The following is a 23,975-nucleotide window of genomic DNA, read 5'->3' as shown; positions in this document are numbered from 1 at the left end:
GATTCCTGCCTGTCCCCTCCCTCCATTTTTAATAAACAAGGCCAAAGAAAACTAGCTGTTTCCTGTAAATATTAGGTGAATTGAATGAAAATTTGACTTTTATTTGATTTTTATATCGTTCCTCTTTGTTCCAGGACCAGTCCAACCTGTCATTTATGCAGATCCCCAAGGACCACTTCTGCATCCACTCCTTGAATAGTGACCAGACATATTGGCATTTTAGTTTTGGGTTGGTTTTGCTGATGTTAAGATGCAGATAATTCTCCTTGCACTAAGGAACAAACGTCTCCACCTGACTCCTACTCTTTCTCATTATCTTTATCAATACGCTAAATAAGAGCAGAATCGTCTGAGAATTTCTGCAAGTGACATGACCTGGTGTTATATTTATAGTCTGAAGTGTACAGAGTAAGTGGTGCTCCAGTGCTGCTCACATCCATATCAGAATCATAGTCCTTGAGTCTCACAAACTGCAGTCTGCTCAACAGACAGTGAGTTTACTCCTTAACAGGGATGGCTGGATTGTGTTGAAGGCACTGGAGAAGTCAAAAAACATAATCCTCACAGTTGCTGCCAGCTTTGTCCAGGTGAGAATATACCTTGTGGAGCAAGAACAGTATGTCTGCATAATGGCTCACTGTGACTGACAGCCAAGTCAGAACTTTTTTTTTTTTAAATTCTCTTGCTTTATAATCATTGTGGTGTGTATTCGGACTGCTGTGTGTGTGTGTGTGTTTATGTATGTATGTATTTACCTACCCACCTACCTGTTTATGTATTTATATAAAGAGCTTCTGTAAAAAGCCAAATTTCCCCCTGTATATAAATAAAGTGTGTGTCTGTCTGTCTGTCTGTCTGTCTGTCTGTCTGTCTGTATGTCTGTAGCATCGTCTTGTTCGTTTTCTGAACCTAATTTTTTAGAATATAGGATTTTGATATTCTCCATTCTGAGTTTACCTCCTGCACAAGATTGAAAGTCTTGCTTTCTTCTCCTTATTCTACATGTCAAGTGTGGACTTCAGCATGCAGAATATATTTCTTTTTTACAGGTACATATCCACTACACAACAGTTCATACCAGGCCTTTATATCAATGAAGTACTGGTAATTCATTACTGTGCTACACACTAGTAATAAAAAAAAAAAGTTTACTTTCTGTGAACGATCCATTTAACATATGGTCCTGGGCTAAAGGAAAGTGAGTGTAGTTGTTGAAAGCAAGAAACTAGATACCTAGATTGACTTTTGGCACACCAAAGAGCCTCTATGTCTAATCACTATTCAGGGTGTGGATGTAGAATTGGTTCATTGCTACGAGTACATGGGGGTCCACATCAAAGACGGGCTCGATTGGTCTCATGACACAGAAGAAAAATATAAGGAAGGGCAGAGCAGGCTGTGTTTTCTTAGAAGACTGTGCTCCTTTAATGTGGATAGTGACATTTTTCACTTTTTCTGCAACTCTGTGATGGCCAATGCAATTTTACATGCTGTGGTGTGTTGAGGCTGAAATCATTGCTTCAGGATAGGCCCACTGAATTAACAAGTTAATTAAAAGGTGCAGGCTCAGTTCTGTGACACACTGTGGCTCCCCTGGAAGTAGTGGTGAAGGAGAGAATGAAAACAAAACTGAGTGCCATTATGAGCAATGCTATACATCTTCTCTCTGACACACTAATACTGAGTACAACAAATTATGCAGCAGAAGTGATTCAAGAAACGCTTTTGGGGCTCCTTCATACCCACAGCAATACTTGTGCATAATGCCTCACTATGATTGTAATGGTCAGAAGTTTTCTTTCTTTTTATTTTTTTCTTTGTAAATAGTCATTCTGTTGTGTTTTCAGCATGTGTTTATATTTATCCATTTATTAATTAATTGAATGTGCTTCTGCAAAAGGCAAAGTTCTATCTGTATCTATTTATTTTATATATATATATATATATATATATATATATATATATATATATATATATATATATATATATATATATATATATATATATATATATATATATAATATAATATTATATATATATATATATATATATATATAAGTTGCATGTTTCACCTGAAATGACTTTGTAGTAAATACATATCAAGCAGGTAATTTGTAAAAACAAAAAAAAAAGTTTAAAGGCATTCATTTCAATCAGTTGCATCCAGGTAGACTTAGAAACTATCAATTATTTATGTAGTTCTGAGTCAAAACATCTGTTAGTCCTTATTATTTTAAATGTAAAAAAGTCCATACTAAATAAAATATTTTAGTCTGTTTTTCAAATATTAATTGAGTTTAAAAATATGTTTATTTTATGTTGAGGTGCCCTGTACCATGGTTTAGAAGATAGACAATTTAAGTAGCTATTTTATAGTTCTGAATTTAATTCTGAGTTTATACTTGTGAACATTTTCAATTCTAGGCCTTGCCAATGTTACAGTCTCTCATTTTATTAAAATTAAACATTAGGTCTTGCTCTAAAGTAAATCTGTAAATAACTGAACGTTTTTCTGCATAAATATATGGATGGATCAACCTTTTACATGTATGTGATGATGAATATATAAAAATCCATTCAGTTTTGCAGAATTTCAAAATAATAAACCTTATGTTTACCCACCAGGGTCTTCTTTCATCAGGTGTTGAATTTGAATCTTTACCAGCTGCTCTCTCTCTCCCTGCTGAATCGGGTCTATATCCTGTTACTCTAGTGGGAGTTCCACGCACGTCAGGAAATATTACTATTAATGGTAAGAATCCTATGAGAAATGTTTAATCATTAAATCAAAGAAAGTACAGTAAAAGATTGCATCAATTTTATATAGCTTTATTACAGTACTATTTTTATTAATGAATATTAAAGTGAACATTTTGAAATTATTGACTGAAAAGATGATTTACTATATGTATTATACAAAATCTGGAGGGTTAAAATAAAGCTATTTGATGCTTTGCCTGGCCTTTTACTTCTTAACTTTTTTCCTCTCCTTTCTGCAATATCTCTCTTAACATTTTCAAACAAACCATTCTTGCTGTTTGTCAAGCTGGCATGGTTTCTTTTACCTCTGTCCAAAGGATTGCACCCAGTGCGTTATAAAGTGACAACAAAAATATTGCAGAAAGGTTGTGAGGCTTGTTATAATTACCAAAAAACAGTTTAGAACCTTTATTAGCCTGCACAGATATGGCCTCCTCCCAAGCAGCCAGGCCCCAGTCACCACAGGCAGGCTTCCACAGGCCTAAAATGGGGCTCTGGCTTTTAAAGTTATACTATAATTGTACCCAAAATGTACAAACATTCTATTTAAGGGAGAGGAAAACTATCAAACCTGTAGCCTGACAAAAGACCAACAAAGAATCTTTTATTATTATTGAAAAATGTATTTTATAATCAACAAAAAAAAAATAATAAAAATGCAAAAACATCAAAATAAAGGCAGAAAAGACTTACCTAAAAAGGCAATTCATCGCTAGTAAGTCCAATTTGTAATTTAAGAGCAAAATGAAGTATTGAAGCAAAATATCCACAAAACCAGAACATTCAAATTAAACAATAATTCCAAAAGAACTATATGACACTCCATGATCTACTGAAGGCCAAATCCCTCACATAAAAAAGGTTGAGGGGGTACCCTCAGCAGTGACATCAAGGTGCCACCCGCAAAATACAATGAATTAAAGAACACTTAAAGACACAGTAGATAAATACTAAATAATTAGGAGATCTAGCAGAAATTACAGAAAGTATGAAAAAAAAATCATAAATAACAAAAACAATAATAAAAAGGAAATTACATATAATGAACCATACCTGTAACATAACACAGTGCCATGCCTGTGTGTTTAACACTAAAAGGTTGGAGAAAATATAGGAAGTTAATAGATGGTCAAGGGCAAACATATGTAAATATATGTTAATCTTCCAATACAGTCCTTTCAAACATTTCTATCCATCTTCTCTAATGATTTGTATTAAGACTTGACATGCTTTCTGCATAGATTTATTTTTTTGTCCTGAACAACCAAATCCATATTTCAGAGCAAACAAACAAATGCATGGTTTGTACAGAAGATTTGTATAGTGTATCCATGTCCAGGATGTGTGAATTTCATGACATATGAGTGGAAATACAAGTGTTAGTGACTCTATACAAGAATACAACTCTGTTCATGTGGGATCACTTGTTAATATAGGAAAATAAAGACAGTGGCAATTCTAGCTCCAGCTATATATATATTACGAGATCTAAAACAAAACAAATTAACATTAAATAAATCTTAAGGCATGTCTACTGTTGTCCAGTGGAATTTGGATGAGATTCAGGAAGTGCTACTTGTTTTACCTTTCTCAGAGTGCTTTCTAGAGTTTTTGTGACTGGAATGCTAATATTAATTTATTTTTGAGGTATTAAGCAAAGCAAATTTAATGAATATTTACCCTAAATATCATCAGCATGCCACCTACTCCACCAGGGGAGCTAACAGTATTGGTTATTGTTTCATCCTTATGTAACCTTATGATGCTTACTTACCGTAGGATGGTTTTGATTCAGTAAACTGAGACATGTTTAGATATTTTTCATCATTCCTTATCTAGGTAAGTATGAAACTGTCATAAACTGTGTGGCTGATTTTGTGCCAAATTAAAACTGCACCTTTCGTAATAAGAAACTATGGATTACTGGTGACATCCAAAATGGTCCTTTACCGCCTTCGTCTTCCTTCCTGAGCTTTGTTCTCTTCCTTCTGACTCCGGCTGACGACTTAATGGAGGCGGACCCTTTTATTTTCACCCGAACGTGCTTCAGGTGCCCCCGATGAACTTCCTGTGGCATTTCCTGGTGTGGCGGAAGTGCCGCATGAGCACCTGGAAGCACTCCAGGTGTCCCTGGTATTTCTTCCGCCAGCACCTCTGGGTGTGGCAGAAGTGTTGACGTGCAGTGCTCCTCACTCGTCCGGGCGCCCCCTGGCGGTGGCCACGGGCCCCTATAGGGTTGAGCTTCCATGGTCCATTCCTGTGGCCTCCATACCAACCAGGGCGGCTGCCCTCTTGTGGTCCAGGGGAGGCACAGTCCCTTTTCCTTGTCCGTCCAGGCGTCACAGGTGGGCACAGCCAACCACCACATCAGATAAACTGGAAACATAGTATAGTAGCATTCATAATGTACTTAAAGTATGACGGAGTTTGCAGATACATTTTGTTTACAAACTAAAGTCTAATGTAGTTAAATGCAAATTTTCCATCCTAGTTGAACTTCTTGCTTTCTAAGCCTGCTTTGATTATGATAACAGACTGCCTTCCATGCTAATGTGTTCAACATCACTTGATATATCCATGTTTCTGTAGATGGCCTGAGAATTTTTAATGAGTCAAAGTTCGTAAGGTATCTGGACTGGATGTAATTACAGAAAGCATTTTAAAAACCTGCAGTGAACAGTTAGTTGGCATTTTCAATGACATCTTTAATCTCATTGACTCCCATCTGCCTCAGAGATACAATTATCCCTGTGCCAAAAGAAAACTGAAGTAGAATGTTTCAGTGACTACAGACCCAGACAAGTAGCAGTTACTGCCACTGTGGTGAAATACTGTGAGACAATAATATTCAAATACATTAAATGTAAATTTAGATTTATTAAATTAGATTTAATCTACTGTAGATTTAAAAATATTGTCACAACTGGTCCACATACAAGATGCTGCATCCCTTGCACTTCCTACCATCCTGGCATATTTGGATTATAAAAACTGTTTTAAAAACTACAGCACAGTTAACAGTGATTTACCATAAAAGCTGATCACCGTGTTCCTAGACTTAGGAATTTGTGCCACCCTTTGAGTCTAGATTTTAGACTTCCTTCTGGACCTTGGTATTTTGTAGATTGTAGAATCATTTCCTCCATTGTACTTTAGCATAATATTCTTAGCCTTATAGGCAACATCATAGTATAAACCCAGCATCAGATTTTTATTTGCTGATAGTTACAATAGTGCTATAACTGCCATTTTTCCCACAGTAGATATCTTTAATGTAATTATTTTCTGTTTTATCTTGAGCATTTATTTTAACTTGTTTTTAAACTGTTTGTAAATCGAAATATATTTTCCTGAAATGTTCTGGAGTAAATTTAGAGTCATCTGTGTTATGTTACATTCTTCAAGATTGTCTGTTGGCCGATAAGGAATAAAATTGAATAAAAATCATGTATATTTTTTTTAAAAAAAGTCTTAACTTACCTCTTTTCACACAGGGTACCACACATCAGTTTTTGGGGTCACAAGTGATTGTCTCTTAGAAACCCTGCCTGGTGTGAAAACAAGTGGCTGTACAGTAGAAGTGGTTCCAGCTCTACCAAGACTTCAGTTCAATACATCTCTCCCACGGTAAGAAATTTCATGATAATGAAACCTCCAGCAAGGATATGTCTTACATATTTCTGCCGCTCCCAACTTCCTCATACAGTATCACAACTCCTTTTGAGGCACCCTATCTTATAGGAAGTAAAGACAGCTATGAAGAGGATGAAGAATGGAAAGGCCATTGGTCCAGATGATATACATGTGGAAGCATGGAGGTATTTAGGAGAGGTGGCAGAGGAGTTTTTAACCAGATTGTTTAATGCAATCTTGAAAAGTGTGAGGATGCCTGAGGAATGGAGAAGAAGTGTACTAGTACCAATTTTTAAGAATAATGGAGATGTGCAGAACTGTATTAACTACAGAGAGATAAAACTGATGAGCCACAGCATGAAGTTATGGAAAAGAGTAATGGAATCTAGGTTAAGAAGGGAGGTGATGATTAGTGAGCAGCAGTATGGTTTCATGCCAGGAAAGAGCACAACAGATGCAATGTTTGCTGTAAAGGTGTTGACGGAGAAGTATAGAGAAGGCCAGAAGGAGTTGCATTGTGTCTTTGTGGGCTTAGAGAAAGTATATGATAGGGTGCCTCAAGAGGAGTTGTGATACTGTGAACTTGGGAGTGGCAGAGAAGTATATAAGAGTGGTACAGGATATGTTTGGGGGAAGTGTAACAGAGGTGAGGTCTGCAGTAGGAGTGACAGATGCAGTCAAGGTAGAGGTGGGATTACATCAGGGATCATCTCTGAGCCCTTTCTTATTTACAATGGTGATGGACAGGTTGACAGATGAGATTAGACAGGAGTCCCTGTGGACTATGATGTTTGCAGATGACATTGCTATCTGTAGCAAGAGAAGGGAGCAGGATCGAGGAGATCCAGGAGAGGTGGATATATGCTCTAAAGAAGAGAGGATTGAAGTTCAGTACGAACAAGACAGAATACATCTGAATGAGAGGGAGGTCACAGGAATGGTGAGGATGCAGGAATTAGATTTGGGGAAGGAGGGTGAACTTAAATACTTGATCAACAGTACAGAGTAACGGGGAGTGTGGAAGAGAGTGCAGGCAGGGTGGAGTGGGTAGAGAAGAGTGCCAGGAGTAGTTTGTCACAGATGGGTATCAGCAAGAATGAAAGAGAAGGTCTACAAGATGGTAGTGAGACCACCTATGTTATATTCCAATTATCCAGTCCATCACAAGACATACACTAATAGAATACATGGTTTCGGTACAAGGAGAAAATCCACACTAATGTGCAAATTTCATGCATACATGGTCAGAAATTGAACCCAATTACAATAACATTTATGCCACAAACATGCTACATTGCTTCTGCGACACTGTTTTGAAATTAAACTACCAACATTTCAAGTCTATTAGCACTTGCACAACTAGATTCTGGGACAAACCTTTTTCATAGGTCATAAGGCTAGCCACTTATACTGCAAAACCACATGAACTTTAGTGCAAATTATTGTAGAATTGACAGGTCATTGATGCTCAGTGGAGCTTTCTGTAGAATGTATTTGTGAATATGTGTCCTATGATAAACTGTTGTACCATCCAGGGTTGCTTTCTGAAATGTGTCCGATGCTGCCATGAGAGATCCCAATAAACCTTAAAATGGTTTAATATTGGATGGATAAATGAAAGTCTTTTTACTCTCTTTTTCTTGCTATTATGTAACAACATAGAAAGATCCTGGATCACTCAAGGATAATAAAGGCTGACTAAGTGAGAATATAACAGCACTTTATTGGACAGTTCCTTTGCTTGAAGGCATATTAGAAATGATCTTTTTTAGCCATTAATGTAGCAAAGTTACCTGAAGCTAGATTTCCTTTCTATATTAGTTTGAGTCATGTATCATTGAACTTTTAAAATTCTGACAGCTCTTTGCCTTAGGCTATGTCTGATTTACACAAGGAGTTAGCTTCTTTGGCATTTTGCAGAATTTTTGAATTGTTTAATGATGTTTTGCTTCACAGGCATTATTATGCACTGCAGTAATAAAAAAATGAGATATTTCACATTTGATTTCTAATTTAAAATGTCATGTTAATTTTTCATGTTGATAAAATAGCTACTGTTTATTGTTGTTAAACAGATCCTAATTTGTTGACTTATAGTTGAAAAAATCTTTATTTGCACATTCTTGAAAAGTAGATCAGATGCAACCCAGTTATAGACCATCCGTGTTCTTTTCAATTAGTAATAATTCATGTTGTTTTACCAGTTTATTATTATACTCAGTTTTTGTTAAACTATAAAAAGCTCAATATCACTGCAAAATCATAGTAATATGCCCTTCAGGCAAGTGAAAGTTTGCCAAGTAATATTACAGCTGTTCACACCACTTTAAAGATACGGAAAAGCAGCCTGAGCATCCAGAATAGGAAGAACTGGCAATTGTGGTGTTTTGGTTTATGAATAATTTTAACAGGTGGTGAATGTTATTAAAGAAATGTTATTAAAGATTGTTAATCCTTTGCTGAATTTGTTGTAAATCACAGTTATCAAAAAGAAGTAGCCTAAATGGCAACATTTTTATATTAGTTAATATACTTCATTCTCAAGTAACCCATGCCCGAGAGTGTTTCAAAAACATGACAGCCATCGATCTTGATACTAATTTTAATACATTGATAAAAAGGAGGTTGTCATGGCTGCTTCTTCTTCTTCTAGAATTGAACTCTGGACTTGGTATTCTCTTTTAAAACTGCTGACCTGATACCACTTCTATAGTTACTGCACTGTATGTTCATTGTCATTGTAATATCTGCCAAATGCTAAAAAGTAGTGGTAGTGCATCTAAGAGTCACAATGGAATTGCTTTAATAAAGTTTGACTTATGAAAAGGATATTAAATAGAAGATTCTGTCACTGCTGCTCAGTCCCCCATGGTTTATTTCTCACTGGTTGCAAGGCATTAGGAATGCACACACCAGGAATTTACAGAGATGAAAGGGATACTGATCTGTCTAGCTCACCATTATCAGCACTGTTTACACTGTAGGGTCAGAAGCAGATTCAGTTAAAAGGGAATGAGTAGATACATGTAAATTATTTGTAATATTTTGTTAAACATATTACACACACTTTATTATATTTACTTTTTCAAATATGATCTACATATAATTATTGTTACTAATCCTTTCTTTCCTTTCTTTAACTGTAACAGTTACTGGTGACTATCTGTTTTAGACTGTGGCATTGGGCAGATGTTCCCAGAATCTGAATGATTATGCACATAGAACCCTTAGGGAAAACTCATTGTCTGCTCTCAGATTTGTGTCTTAAAGATGGCCCATACCACCACTTTCTTGGGATTACTTGAATTTGGCTCTTGTTGACTGGATTCTCTTTCATCCTTTTTCTGCCCTTTGTTAAAGGCCACGTGGAACAACATAACAACATAGTGGCAATATGGTTAGCATTTCTGCTTGAAGTTTTCACTTTCCTGGGTTTAAACCCCAAACGCAGTTTTTTTTTTTTTTCTGTGTGGTGTTTACACATGCTTGCTGTGTTAGTGTGGGTTTTCCGATAGGTTTTCCTCTCATATCCCTAAATGTTTACGTTTTTGATGAGTGTTTGATTTCAAATTCGCAGAATATGTGTGTGTATGTGTGTTATGAAAGTGAACCCTGCCATTGGCTGGCTGGCTGGCACTGCTTCCTGCTGTTGTCCTATGATATTGGAGTAGGAGTATCCTGCCACTATTAATTTAAGAGGATTTCATAAAGTTATTTTCTTGTAAAAAATTTTGAAAATTTAATTTTGTATTCATAAAAGCAGAAGCCGACTGTCCCTGGAAACGTTTTTGTGTACACTCCTGACTTTTTCTTTTTTAAATTATAGCAACCAACTTATTTTTGCTTAGCGCGGTGTACCTTTGTCATCCTCACTTAACTGTAACATTTAGAGATCTGAGTGTAAACAGATACATACGGTATATTGTACCATTTCATATTTTATTGTTAAACAACATTGAATAACAGTGGATTTAATTTAGATTTTTTGACACTGGTCAACGGAAAAAGACTGTTCACTGTCAAAGTGAAAACAGACCTCTGTAAAGTGGTCTAAATTAATTACAAATCTAAAACAAAAAATATAAAACCTCCTTTAATATTGCATAATTAAATCATGACTGGTACAGCCAGTTTGTTTTAGAAGTTACATAATAAGTTGAATAGAGATCACCCATCTGGGGATTCAATAAACTGTACTGCAAATTCACCTAATCTGCAAGGTCTAACTTGTAATGCGTCAGTATTTTGCCCTAACTTAGACAGTGAAGACAAAAAACATTTACAAGTAATTCTGTGAAAAGGTGATTACAAAAGACACAAAGTCAGGGGGATAGAGACAAAAGATCCAAGTCACTGAATATCCCTTTGAGTCCAGTTAAACCAATTATTACAAAATTGAAAGAATATGTCACAGCTGTAAATCTGCCAAGAGTAAGCTGTCTTTGAAAACTGAAGGACCGTGCAAGAAGACTAGTGATGAAAGCCACCAGAATACCTAAGAACTCCAAAGGAGTTACAGGCTACAGTGGCTGAGATATGAGAGACTGTACAGACAACATCTGTTGGCCAAGTGCTTCTCCGAAAACAGCTCTATGGGAGAAAGACAAAAAGTATACCACTGTTAAAAAAACAAAAAACATACAGAAGGCACATGGGAGTCTCTGAAGTCAACTGGAAAATTTCTGTGGGCTGATTAGATTGAAATGGAGCTTTTCAGGCCATCAGATTAAACAAACAGCTTGTTTGGCAGTACTGCACATTATCAAAAACACATCATCCCCACCATGAAGCATGGTGATGACAGCATCAGCCATAAAGCCAATGCTACACAGGAAAGGCTTATAAACAAACAATGTTAATGTCCTGAAGTGCCAGAGTCAACATCTCATATTAATTGAGCATTTGTGACTGGAGTTGGAAAACACTGCTAACTCTTGATCACCATGGACCCTGATGGAGCTGAAGCAGTTTGCAAATAAGTAGGCGTAAAAATTACAGTGCCCAGATGCTCCATGCTGAAAGATAGACAACTGTGCACCCACACTTAAGGCTTTCATGGCTGCCAAAGGTGCATGAGCTACATTCTGCCTGCAAATCGGTGAATACTTATGGGATCAATTGTTTTGTGTTTTATGTTTGTAATTATTTTAGATCAGTTTATAGTGATCTGTTTTCACTTTGATGTCAGAAAAGCCAAATTAAATCCACTGTGATTCAATGCTGTGGAATAATAATAATACTACTAATAATTTTATTTACTGCATATAGCACCTTTCCTATGCTCAAAATTTGAGAACTTCCAGCGCAGTTAATACTTTTTATTTGTATTATATATTGTACCAGATTGGAATGAACCTATTACCATATACAGTATAACTTACTTTTTTGCATTAAGAATGACATAGCAACCCAGTAACTGTCCACACTGAATTAATATTTTAGATTTTTTTGTTTGCTTATACTGTTTCATATCTGGAAAACATTGTTGCATTCATATATTCAGAAAAGCCCTTTTTTCATATTTACATTAGCTCTATCATACCTAAACTGTTTTTTTTACTGAGCTAATAAATCCACAACATAATTCTGAAGTGAATTTTTCCAAATTCCAGCAAAACATTCATAGCAAGCATTGAGCCATGGCAAACATAAATCACTTCTGTTACACCACAGATCGAGAGAGGTTGCCTGGGTCACTCCAGCAACAAGATCAGCACTCAGACACCTACTTACTCACAAACCCATTAAACAAATCACGTGCAATAATGGTGTACATGACCATAAACTTCATTTTTTTAAGAAATCCATGTTTTTAAAGAGGTTGGCCACAGTGATTTTTCATTTTCATTTATAGTCCTATGTCATATGTCCATCTGAGGATAGGTATTTATCATAATATACACTCACCTAAAGGATTATTAGGAACGCCATACTAATACGGTGTTTGACCCCCTTTCGCCTTCAGAACTGCCTTAATTCTACGTGGCATTGATTCAACAAGGTGCTGAAAGCATTCTTTAGAAATGTTGGCCCATATTGATAGGATAGCATCTTGCAGTTGATGGAGATTTGTGGGATGCACATCCAAGGCACGAAGCTCCCATTCCACCACATCCCAAAGATGCTCTATTGGGTTGAGATCTGGTGACTGTGGGGGCCATTTTAGTACAGTGAACTCATTGTCATGTTCAAGAAACCAATTTGAAATGATTCGAGCTTTGTGACATGGTGCATTATCCTGCTGGAAGTAGCCATCAGAGGATGGGTACATGGTGGTCTTGAAGGGATGGACATGGTCAGAAACAATGCTCAGGTAGCCCGTGGCATTTAAACGATTCCCAATTGGCACTAAAGGGCCTAAAGTGTGCCAAGAAAACATCCCCCACACCATTACACCACCACCACCAGCCTGCACAGTGGTAACAAGGCATGATGAATCCATGTTCTCATTCTGTTTACGCCAAATTCTGACTCTACCATTTGAATGTCTCAACAGAAATCGAGACTCATCAGACCAGGCAACATTTTTCCAGTCTTCAACTGTCCAATTTTGGTGAGCTTGTGCAAATTGTAGCCTCTTTTTCCTATTTGTAGTGGAGATGAGTGGTACCCGGTGGGGTCTTTTGCTGTTGTTGCCCATCCGCCTCAAGGTTGTGCATGTTGTGGCTTCACAAATGCTTTGCTGCATACCTCGGTTGTAACGAGTGGTTATTTCAGTCAAAGTTGCTCTTCTATCAGCTTGAATCAGTCGGCCCATTCTCCTCTGACCTCTAGCATCAACAAAGCATTTTCGCCCACAGGACTGCCGCAAACTGGATGTTTTTCCCTTTTCACACCATTCTTTGTAAACCCTAGAAATGATTGTGCGTGAAAATCCCAGTAACTGAGCAGACTGTGAAATACTCAGACCGGCCCGTCTAGCACCAACAACCATTACAAGCTCAAAATTGCTTAAATCACCTTTCTTTCCCATTCTGACATTCAGTTTGGAGTTCAGGAGATTGTCTTGACCAGGACCATACCCCTAAATGCATTGAAGCAACTGCCATGTGATTGGTTGATTAGATAATTGCATTAATGAGAAATTGAACAGGTGTTCCTAATAATCCTTTAGGTGAGTGTAAACTAGCAGGCTTAGGGCATACAGCTGTTTTCTGCTTTTATTCCTAAGTAATTTTTTAATGTGTTTTAATTTTTAAAAGCTGGAAAAGCATTTTTATATAATAATTTGAGTTTGTGATTGTATATTTTAAAGTACATTGAAAACATTCTTCTAGATATTATCTTTTATAGCTGAGGCTCAAAAATAAGGACACAAGATAATTGTAATACAATAAAATACTGTTCAATGCTAAATCCAACTCAGGGTCATAGGGGATGCAGATTTTGGCACCATCATGTATAAGGCAGCAGAAGAGTTCCAATCCATCACAGGGATCAATCATCCTCCCAACCAGATTCACATTATTTATAATCACCAATTATACTACAAGATGTGTTTTTGAGGACGTACTGGCTAAGCAAGGTCCTCTTTCCTCGGTGGTTTCATTTTGCTGACATGTTTTCCTCCATTGTCTATCAGCGGAAAGCGAGTTTCTCTGTCCTCAGAGGTTTTTTTTTGCCGATGTGTTCGCCTCGCTTGTGTATTAGCGGCTAAGTGAGTTTCTCTTTTCTCGGCAGTTTCACTTTGAGCTTCATACTATAGTCTCGGAATTCTGGGCCGCACAGACAGACATGCACACTTCCACGTGTAGATGTTTATATATACGTAAAGTATATATTTTGTGAGGGATGCCTCCTTAAATGAAGAACGGGGGAGATGGCGTTGCCCAGAACTGCTCCTGGGCCACAATTATGTGACACCTGAAGTACTCCTGGGATTCTAAATGTAAGGAGCCTCTTATTCTGAGGGCCATAGTCTGGAGGGAGCAGGACGGTGACAAAGCTTCACACACTAGGAGTGGAGGCAGAGTAATGAGAGAGACAGAGAAAGAAAAGGGAAAGGGGAGGGGAAAGATGTGGAAAGTGTTCCCCTGTGTAAGTAAACCCATGTGTTGTGTTCTAAACTTGTGCCCGATGCCTGTCTGTGTCAGGTTTGGGCGACTGGTGTTCTCCCTATTTATTTACCATGTCAAATAGTAGAATAATGTAAAAAATAAACTTATTTTTCTGTTATTAACCGATAAATATTCAGATATTTTATTGAAATGAACATTTTAACTGTTCCTTACGGGAGGCACGGCGGCACAGCGGTAGCGCTGCTGCCTCACAGTAAAGAGACCTGGGTTTGCTTCCCAGGTCCTCCCTGCGTGGAGTTTGCATGTTCTCCCCGTGTCTGCGTGGATTTCCTCCGGGTGCTCCGGTTTCCTCCCACAGTCCAAAGACATGCAGGTTAGGTGTATTGGCGGATCTAAATTGTCCCTAGTGTGTGCTTGGTGTGTGTATGTGTGCCCTGCGGTGGGCTGGTGCCCTGCCCGGGGTTTGTTCCTGCCTTGTGCCCTGTGTTGGCTGGTATTGATTCCAGCAGACCCTCGTGACCCTGTTTTAGGATATAGTGGGTTGGGTATGTTACTATTCCTTACATAATCCTCTATTTACCATGTCCAGTTATGTTATGCTGTATTGTATATTATAAATTATAATATACTAGTAGAAGCACCCTGGTACTGTTTGGTGTGCAATAAAGAGAAATAAAGTGCAGCTGATCACTAAGTAAATTCCCTGGGGGAAAAAAATTGGCCCCAAACTAAACATTTTTTGACTAACTCTGTTGGGAGCAACTTTTCTTACCTGTACCAACTCCCAAAGTCCCTTCTAGGGGCATTTTCTTAATAAAGTAAAGATGCAGTCGTTAAGTAAATTTCCCTGGTGGAAAAACATTTCAAAGTAAAATGTAAAATTTTGTGGAGAATGGAGCAATAATGGGAATTTGCATACAGGACAAACACTCATTAAACTTTGTATACTAGATATATTGATGGATAAAGAAATGTAACTTTTTCTGGAATTCGAGAACTGTTTAGTCATAATTTGTTTATTTTTACAAAAAGTTGTTAATTTGTTTTATCCCTTAGAAAAAGCAATATGGTAGCGAGGCATTAAAAATTACAAAAAACACAAAAGTTTGTTTGGTGTACTTTTGCCAAAGGACTTTGGGTAGCACCTCACAGATCAAACCTCCTGTGTTTAAATCTTGAACATGGTTTTCTTTTTTCCAGCTTTCATGTTATCCTTTGTCTGAATTAGTTCTTTTTTTTGCTGGCACCCTGGTTTTCCTTCCACATTCTCTAAAATATGCATGTTAAGTTAACTGATGATCTTTAAATGGCCCCATCTTGTGTGTGTGTGTGTGTGTGTGTGTGTGTGTGCATGAGTGAAAGCTGAGGTTGACTGGTAAACTGGTAGACTTCAGTGGGGCCTCCTGGACACAGAATTGGATTAAGGAAATTTGAACATCTCCAGACTGGTAGTAAGGCTGTCCTCTGGGCATTGCAAACAATCTTTGCTCCCATTTGGGAGACAGGAGTCATCCCAACTGAGGGGAAAACAGGAATTGTCATCCCTGTCTGGAAAGGGAAGGGTGATCAACTGGTTTGCGGCAACTACAGGGAGTAACACTGCTCTCGGTGCTGGGTAAGGCCCTGTTTAGGGTCATCCTTAATAGGATCCGTGACCACTTGCTCACGTTCCAGCGACCAGAGCATCCTTTAACATTTTCATCACTTGTTCTGACTGCCCAGTGGTCATTTTGTCCTGGCACATCTGCCTACTGGATGTTTCTACTCTAGCTGTTTCTCCAAATGGTCTTTTAGGTACAATTATTTTTAAGCTTCTCTTGGCTTTGAGTTGGAAGTCAACAGAAGTAGGGTTGGTCTTACCATTGAAGGGCATGAATCACCTGGAACACTGTGCTAAAAGGACTGATTGGTCCTTGGCCACCCTTACCTATTATCATGAAAAACTACCATAACCATTCATCACTTTACTGTTAGTAATATTAGTGACAAATGGGTAAAGCTGGAATGGGGGCTGTTTAACTTATAAATACCTTTTCATATTTTTCTGTTTCTCTACTAATTGATATCTTTTTCATGCTGCAGAGTCTGGGAAGGGTATAAAAAAGGTGTGAAGAATCATTTGCTGTATTTTTTTTATATTGATTGAGATTTTCTTCAGGCTTGTTTTGGTTGCTAATTCATTACTCTTTGATTAATTAGGTCTGGAGAAAGGTTGTCCTTTGTTTGGGTTGTATTTTCTTATATTTATTAAAAAATGTTATCATTAAAAAGTTGTCACAAAAAACCCAAGCCAGTTTTGATGGAATCAATGTATTTAAATGCCTTCAGTTCTATAAAATGGCTAGCCTAGCGATTGACATCCCTTTCAAAGCTTGTTATATCATGGATGACACAAAAATGAACATATTCCTATTTTCTAAAGTACAACTTAACATTTGATCAGATATTTCAGTTGTATGATATATTGCTCTGGTTTGCTAATATTTCTTGTCTCATTACAGATCTGCTCACACACTGCAACCAGCATCTGGAGAAGAGGTATCCACCAGTGTGTCTGTTCAGCTCTTCAATGGAGAGTCCCAAAAGCTTGTTGTAAAACTGGAAAATATTGGTTCTGAGCCTCTAGAAACGCTGGAGATCACTTCTAAGGTTGTCACTACAAAAGGTGAGGAAAAAGGCAGTGCCTTTTATTTCTACATATAGTAAGTATTTTGTGTAAGAAATACAGAGTTGTGTTTACAACTATAATATATTTTATTAATATATTACTGTTTTTTAAATATACTTGTGAAATTTCATTGAGATTTCTATAATATTCTTCATTTTTCATTCTGAATGTTTTGTTTTATTAAGACTACAGTGGTGACAGACTGACAGTTTCCATCTCCTCCTTTGAATCAACCTTGTCCTCAAACTGTAGTAGCATTAACTATTAAATCTTACTGGATTGTCACTCTCTTCACTCTACTATCGAGGGTGTGCCCACTGGCACAAGAAACATATTTTGTTTCAGGTTTTGTACCAGTGAGGTCATTCATCTAGCCATTAACAAAAGCTATTGACCATAGTAATGAATAAAATATTTTTGATTTTAAAATTAAAAGCCTTCTCCAGAAGCTGGCTCTCTCTTTTTTCCATTGTCTGGTGTAGCAACAATTTAATTTGATTCATGGGTCATTCTTAGTACTGCTGTTGCTATACCAATTCATTGGTCATTCCTAAAGACCATTATCTGCAGTCTTAAACTTGCCCCCACCTCACCAGCACTCATCAATTCTTTAACAGAAATGATTTGTTTTTTGGAGTTTCACACTTTGGGCTCAGTGTATATCTTGTCCTTGAAACTGTTGTTATGTTATACCACTGCAAAGCTGTCTTGTATTTTTTTGTGATTGTGTATTTGTTCTTCAGTTTTGCTAAAACATCTGAATGTTCAGGCATGAATATGACCTTCACCTTGCTTTAGTGTTTGTTGCAGTTACAGCTTCTGCTATTTCTGTACTTTATTTTGGCTTTATATTTATCAAACACAACATACAGTCAATCCTGCTATGGTATATTTATTAAACAAAACATAGTTTATCATGCCATGGTAGCAAAAGATATTTTTGAATGACATGCTCACAGCTTTGTTTTTTCTTTTTTTTTGTAACCTTTATTCCTTTTGCTGCAATTTGAAAATTCATTAATTGTGGCTTAATATTTTCTTATCCTAGTTAGCTGTGAACCACCCAATCTCACTGAGATTGCACAGGTGGTGAACCAGCTGAGGGGAGGAAAGGTTGCAGGGATCTGTGGTATCCAGGGTGATCTTCTCAAGGCTGGTGGTAAAGCTGTCCTCCTGGCATTACAAGTAATCTTTGCTTCCATTTGGGAGACTGGCATCATCTCAACTCACTGGAAAATGGGACATGTCGTCCCTATCTGAAAAGGGAAGGGTAATTGTCTGGATTGTGGCAACTAGAGGGGGCTAACACTGCTCTTGGTGCTGAGTAAGGTCCTTGCTAGGGTCGTCCTCAATTGGATCCGTGATCACTTGCTCACCTACCAGCGACTGGAACAGTCTGGTTTTACTCCTAAGAAGTCTACCATCGACCGCATCCTGGCACTGAGGGTTCTCATGGAGCACAAACGCGAATATCAGTAGAGTTTCTTTGCAGCCTTTGTCGATTTTCGTAAAGAGTTCAACTCAGTTGATCGAGCTGCCCTATGGGACATTCTGAGGGTTTGCAGGATCCCCTCGAGGTTGCTGGATATCATGGCTGGTCTGTACACTGGCACTGTGAGTGCTGTGCAGAGTGGAGGCAGAACCTCTTTATTTTTCCCAGTTGATTCTGGGGTTCATTAGCAGTGTGTTCTTGCTCCTACTCTGTTCAATGCTTGCATGGACTTAGTGTTGGGGTCCAGCGGCTGCGGGGCATCTCTCGGTGAAGAAAGATTCACGGATCTAGACTTTGCTGATGATGCTGTGATCTTTGCGGAGTAAATGGAGGCTCTCATCGGGGCGCTTGAGAGGCTGAGTGAGGAGTCTGAGTGTCTGAGCTTGCGAGTGTCCTGATTAAAACCAAGATCCAGGCCTTTAATGACCCCTTGGGCACAGCCATTAGCAGTGTGTTTGTCTGCGGAGAGAGTGTCGACCTTGTCGAGAGGTATACCTGTACTTAACTTGGCAGTGACCTTAATTTCTCTGGTGACTCTTCCTATGAAGTCAGTAGATAGATTGGGAGAACATTGGTGGTCATGGGGTTGCTGGAAAGGGGCGTGTGGCACTCCCAATATCTATGCAAAAGGATGAAGGTCCAAGTCTTTACAGTCCTGGTACTTCCTGCCTTGTTATATGCAGTAAGACACGGATGCTGGAGAAACTTTGTGTACTACTGGTTTGACTTTGTGTCGAATGAGCGGTTGCTCATGGAATCCAGAATGAGGCACATTACCTGTAGTGTGAGGGAGCGTCAGTTATAGCACTACGGCCATGTGACATGTTTCCCAGTGGCCGATTCAACTCATAAGATACTCATTGTTGGGGAACCAAGTGGCTGGACCAGGCAAAGGGGTCGCCCACATAACACTTGGCTACGGCAGATAGAGGGTCATTTCCGGAGGGTGGGACTAGACCGCATGTCTACCTGGGGGCATTGCCAACTGGGATCCAGAGTTGTTTCGTCGAGAAGTTGATGCTGCAATGCTCTGTACCAGTGCATGCTCCCCAACTTGACTTGACTTGATTTTTCATTTGAGAATATATGAGTAAACAAGAAATTTTGTAAGTGGTTTCTGTTTTCCTTTGCACTAATACAATCAATCACATGTTATCTTAAAACGTCAAATGTGCAGGTTTTTACTGATCATTCTCTTCTACTGCCAGTTTCATGTTAAGTGCTTTCCTTATGTTTATTTTTATATCTTAAATTTACTTTCATTGCAAATGTTAACTTAATCAGTAGCTACTTCTCTATCTTGCTTTTCCGGATTAAGTCATAACTCTGTACTCTTCAGTTGTTGTTTTGTAATCTTAACATTTAATAATACACAACTGTGACCCTGAACTGTATTAAAAAGGAATTGGTAATGAATGGCTGTATTTTAAAGACAATTTAAAGGGTTTGTCTAAATTTGTAAATTTCAGTCATTTTTCGGGAGTAAATATTTTTGTTTGAAACAAGTTGACATACATTATTCACATATCAAATTAAAACATGCTTGCTTAAAATTCAAATTGAAATCAATTTTTGTACTGATCATTACTCTTGGATTTCAGTAGTAGTTCTCTAAAGCTGACATTGCATGTTTGCAGGGATTTATAGTATATTAGTGCAGTGTGAGTGATTGAAAAGTGTTTTTGTAAAGATTTTTTATTATTATCAGCTAGCATCTTTTTTTAATAGTTTCACACATTAGATGCATCTCACCAAAATTTCTATATATACTTTGAATAACCCAACTGACAAATGAATGGGATCTGTATTAAGCCTGGAAAAGCAATAATTTCTTTAAACAGGAAGTGTCAAAAGGTTCAGCTAATTACACTGTAGTACAAAGATTTTTTTGCCTTCTTATTTTAATTTAATAATTACACTGGGCAGATTTTGTTTCTGATCATCTTTGGGTATATCTTATGTATTTTGGCCTGCTGACCACAAAAATAACCTTTAAATTTTGCTATCATGTACAATTTAATTGCAATAGCCTATAGTTTTGATTTCCTCTCATAAGTATACATATACAGTACAACAATTTGAACTGGAACCTCTGTATTGAACTAAAAGTAGCCACACAGCTACTAGGATTGCAGCTCAGATGTACCAAGTACTGTTGTTTTACTTGCAAATGGGACAGCTGTGCTAAAAGAGTCTCAACACATAAAAAAGGGCACGAATATGTGGCACATAAAACCCTTGCTGACTCAACAAAGATATTTTTGCCTTCTTGTCATATTAAACTAATGAAAAATTTTGTCAAAGCAATGAATAAGGAAAGTGAAGAATTTTGATATTTGATACAGATGTTTTCAAGAATAACTTATGCCAAGGTTAGGGAAGGCATTTTTGTTGGTCTATAAAATTAGACACTTCATCAATTACAAGCGGTTCAAAAACCTGTTACTAGAACCAGAGAAAACTGCATGGAAGGCATTGAGAGATATTGGTAGTAATTTTCACAGCGGCTACAGAGCACTAAAGTATGTCTAGCTGGTTGAATAGTAAAATATTGCTGAAGATGAATTTTCTGCATTCACACTTGGACTTCCTTCCTGGGAATCTTGGTGTAATCAGCAAAGAACATAGTTTCACCAGGACATTGTAGCAGTGGAGAAATTGTATAAAGATAGATACTTTATTAATCCCAAAGGGGAAATTCACATACTCCAGCAGCGGCATACTGATAAAAAAAAATATATTACATTAAAGAGTAATAAAAATGCAGGTATAACAGATAATAACTTTGCATAATGTTAACGTTTAAACCACCCTGGGTGGAATTGCAGAGATAGATAGATAGATAGATAGATAGATAAGAACTTTATCCCATGGGAAATTCTTTTGTCATATACATGCTCAGTGCAACAAGAGGAATAAAGATAAGGTAATAAAGAGTTAAAAAGATCAGTAATAATAGTGCAAACAGAATAACTAAATAAACAGAATTACAAAATAACTCTAAACAAAATATCAAATAACTATAACTAATAGTGTGTATTATAACTATATAACTAATTTGTGCAAAGCAACAAACAACTATAACAAAAACTATAACAGATATAATAAAATTACAGATTATTAGTGCAAGTGGTAATGAAAAGTGGCTAGTGTTTATGCTATAAGAAAATGAGATAGCAGCATGTGATGATGAGAAGGATCACCTACAGAATGAGGAAGAATTATGCAGTCTTATTGCCACAGGTAGAAAAGATTTCCTGTGGCGTTTGGTTCTACACTTGGAGGCAATGAGTCTTTTGCTGTGTGTGCTCCGATGACCCATCAAGGAGGTATGCATGGGGTGAGAGGGGTTGTCCATGATACCGAGAAGCTTTTTCAGCATTCTCCTCTCAGACACCTCCACCAGGTTCTCCAGTCTGACACATACACTCACCTAAAGGATTATTAGGAACACCATACTAATACGGTGTTTGACCCCCTTTTGCCTTCAGAACTGCCTTAATTCTACGTGGCATTGATTCAACAAGGTGCTGAAAGCATTCTTTAGAAATGTTGGCCCATATTGATAGGATAGCATCTTGCAGTTGGAGATTTGTGGGATGCACATCCAGGGCACGAAGCTCCCGTTCCACCACATCCCAAAGATGCTCTATTGGGTTGAGATCTGGTGACTGTGGGGGCCATTGTAGTACAGTGAACTCATTGTCATGTTCAAGAAACCAGTTTGAAATGATTCGAGCTTTGTGACATGGTGCATTATCCTGCTGGAAGTAGCCATCAGAGGATGGGTACATGGTGGTCATGAAGGGATGGACATGGTCAGAAACAATGCTCAGGTAGCCCGTGGCATTTAAACGATGCCCAATTGGCACTAAGGGGCCTAAAGTATGCCAAGAAAACATCCCCCACTGTTGGCTGTTGTAGCCCATCCGCCTCAAGGTTGTGCGTGTTGTGGCTTCACAAATGCTTTGCTGCATACCTCTGTTGTAACGAGTGGTTATTTCAGTCAACGTTGCTCTTCTATCAGCTTGAATCAGTCGACCCATTCTCCTCTGACCTCTAGCATCAACAAGGCATTTTCGCCCACAGGACTGCCGCATACTGGATGTTTTTCCCTTTTCACACCATTCTTTGTAAACCCTAGAAATGGCTGTGCGTGAAAATCCCAGTAACTGAGCAGATTGTGAAATACTCAGACCGGCCCATGTGGCACCAACAACCATGCCACGCTCAAAATTGCTTAAATCACCTTTCTTTCCCATTCTGACATTCAGTTTGGAGTTCAGGAGATTGTCTTGACCAGGACCACACCCCTAAATGCATTGAAGCAACTGCCATGTGATTGGTTGATTAGATAATTGCATTAATGAGAAATTGACCAGGTGTTCCTAATAATCCTTTAGGTGAGTGTAGAGTCACATAGTGTGGGGGAGGAACGATCTCCTCAGTCTGTCAGTGGAGCAGGACAGTGACAGCAGTGTATCGCTGAAGCTGCTCCTCTTCTGGAGAGGATACTGTTCAGTGGATACAGTGGATTCTCCATGATTGACAGGAGCCTGCTCTGCCACGGATATCAAACTGTCCAACTCCGTGCCTACAATAGAGCCTGCCTTCCTCATCAGTTTGTTCAGGCATGAGGTGTCCCTCTTCTTTAAGCTGCCTCCCAAGCATACCACCGCGTAGATGAGGGCGCTCGCCACAACCGTCTGATTGAACATCTGCAGCATCTTATTGCAGATGTTGAAAGATGCCAGCCTTCTAAAGAAGTATAGTCAGCTCTGTCCTCTCTTGTACAGAGCATCATATCAGGAGATGTGGAATCTATCAATAATAATACATTTTATTTATATAGCACCTTTCCAATACCCAAGGTGCTTTGTTGGCCAACTACTCTTGGACGCTGAAACAAGAAGCAGCAAATGCTGAGTATGAAGGAAAATTGACAGCAAGAAATTTTTTACTCAAACTAATGCAGCATGTCATTAGCAGATAATTCCATGTTTCTTCAGATTCTTGTGTGATACAGTCAATCTGAAATTATATTTTTGTTTAGCTTGAAGCCATCTGTCATTTTTTCAGGAAGCGAAATGTTTGAAAAAAACCCTGTTTTACAGTGTTATACATGCAAATAACCAGCAATGTTAATAGAATAGTGTTAAAAACAGAGGATGTGTATTGAAACTTTCCAAAAATTAACACAAAATATTTTTAAGAAAGAAGTGGTAGTGCATGATATAGAAATACACTGAACTGAACAGACTTTCAAGTTTAATGGCAAATGATAAAGATGCTATGACCCTTTGTTATGTTGCTGGTCACTTGAAGTCATCTTTGTTAGTGTGAAGAATCCATTGTGGGGCGTTCCAGAGGTTTTTTAGAGTGACACCTGCACAGTACGAAGAGA

General features: G+C 37.9%; 1 protein-coding gene across 1 annotated transcript in view; it reads left to right on the top strand.

The window, feature by feature from the left end:
• Positions 1 to 23,975, top strand: part of trappc9 (trafficking protein particle complex subunit 9) — an 851,225-nt gene that overhangs the window by 104,419 nt on the left and 722,831 nt on the right. Inside the window, exons 13-15 of the mRNA XM_039737694.1 lie at positions 2,626 to 2,752; positions 6,255 to 6,387; positions 16,913 to 17,076. Coding sequence (XP_039593628.1) covers positions 2,626 to 2,752; positions 6,255 to 6,387; positions 16,913 to 17,076 — 424 coding nt within the window. The remainder of the gene's footprint in view (positions 1 to 2,625; positions 2,753 to 6,254; positions 6,388 to 16,912; positions 17,077 to 23,975) is intronic.

The sequence above is a fragment of the Polypterus senegalus genome, chromosome 15 (assembly GCF_016835505.1).
Source record: "Polypterus senegalus isolate Bchr_013 chromosome 15, ASM1683550v1, whole genome shotgun sequence".
In the NCBI taxonomy this organism is placed as follows: domain Eukaryota; kingdom Metazoa; phylum Chordata; class Cladistia; order Polypteriformes; family Polypteridae; genus Polypterus; species Polypterus senegalus.
The sequence above is the reverse complement of the archived record's forward strand: the minus strand, read 5'-3'. Positions and strand labels throughout refer to the sequence as shown.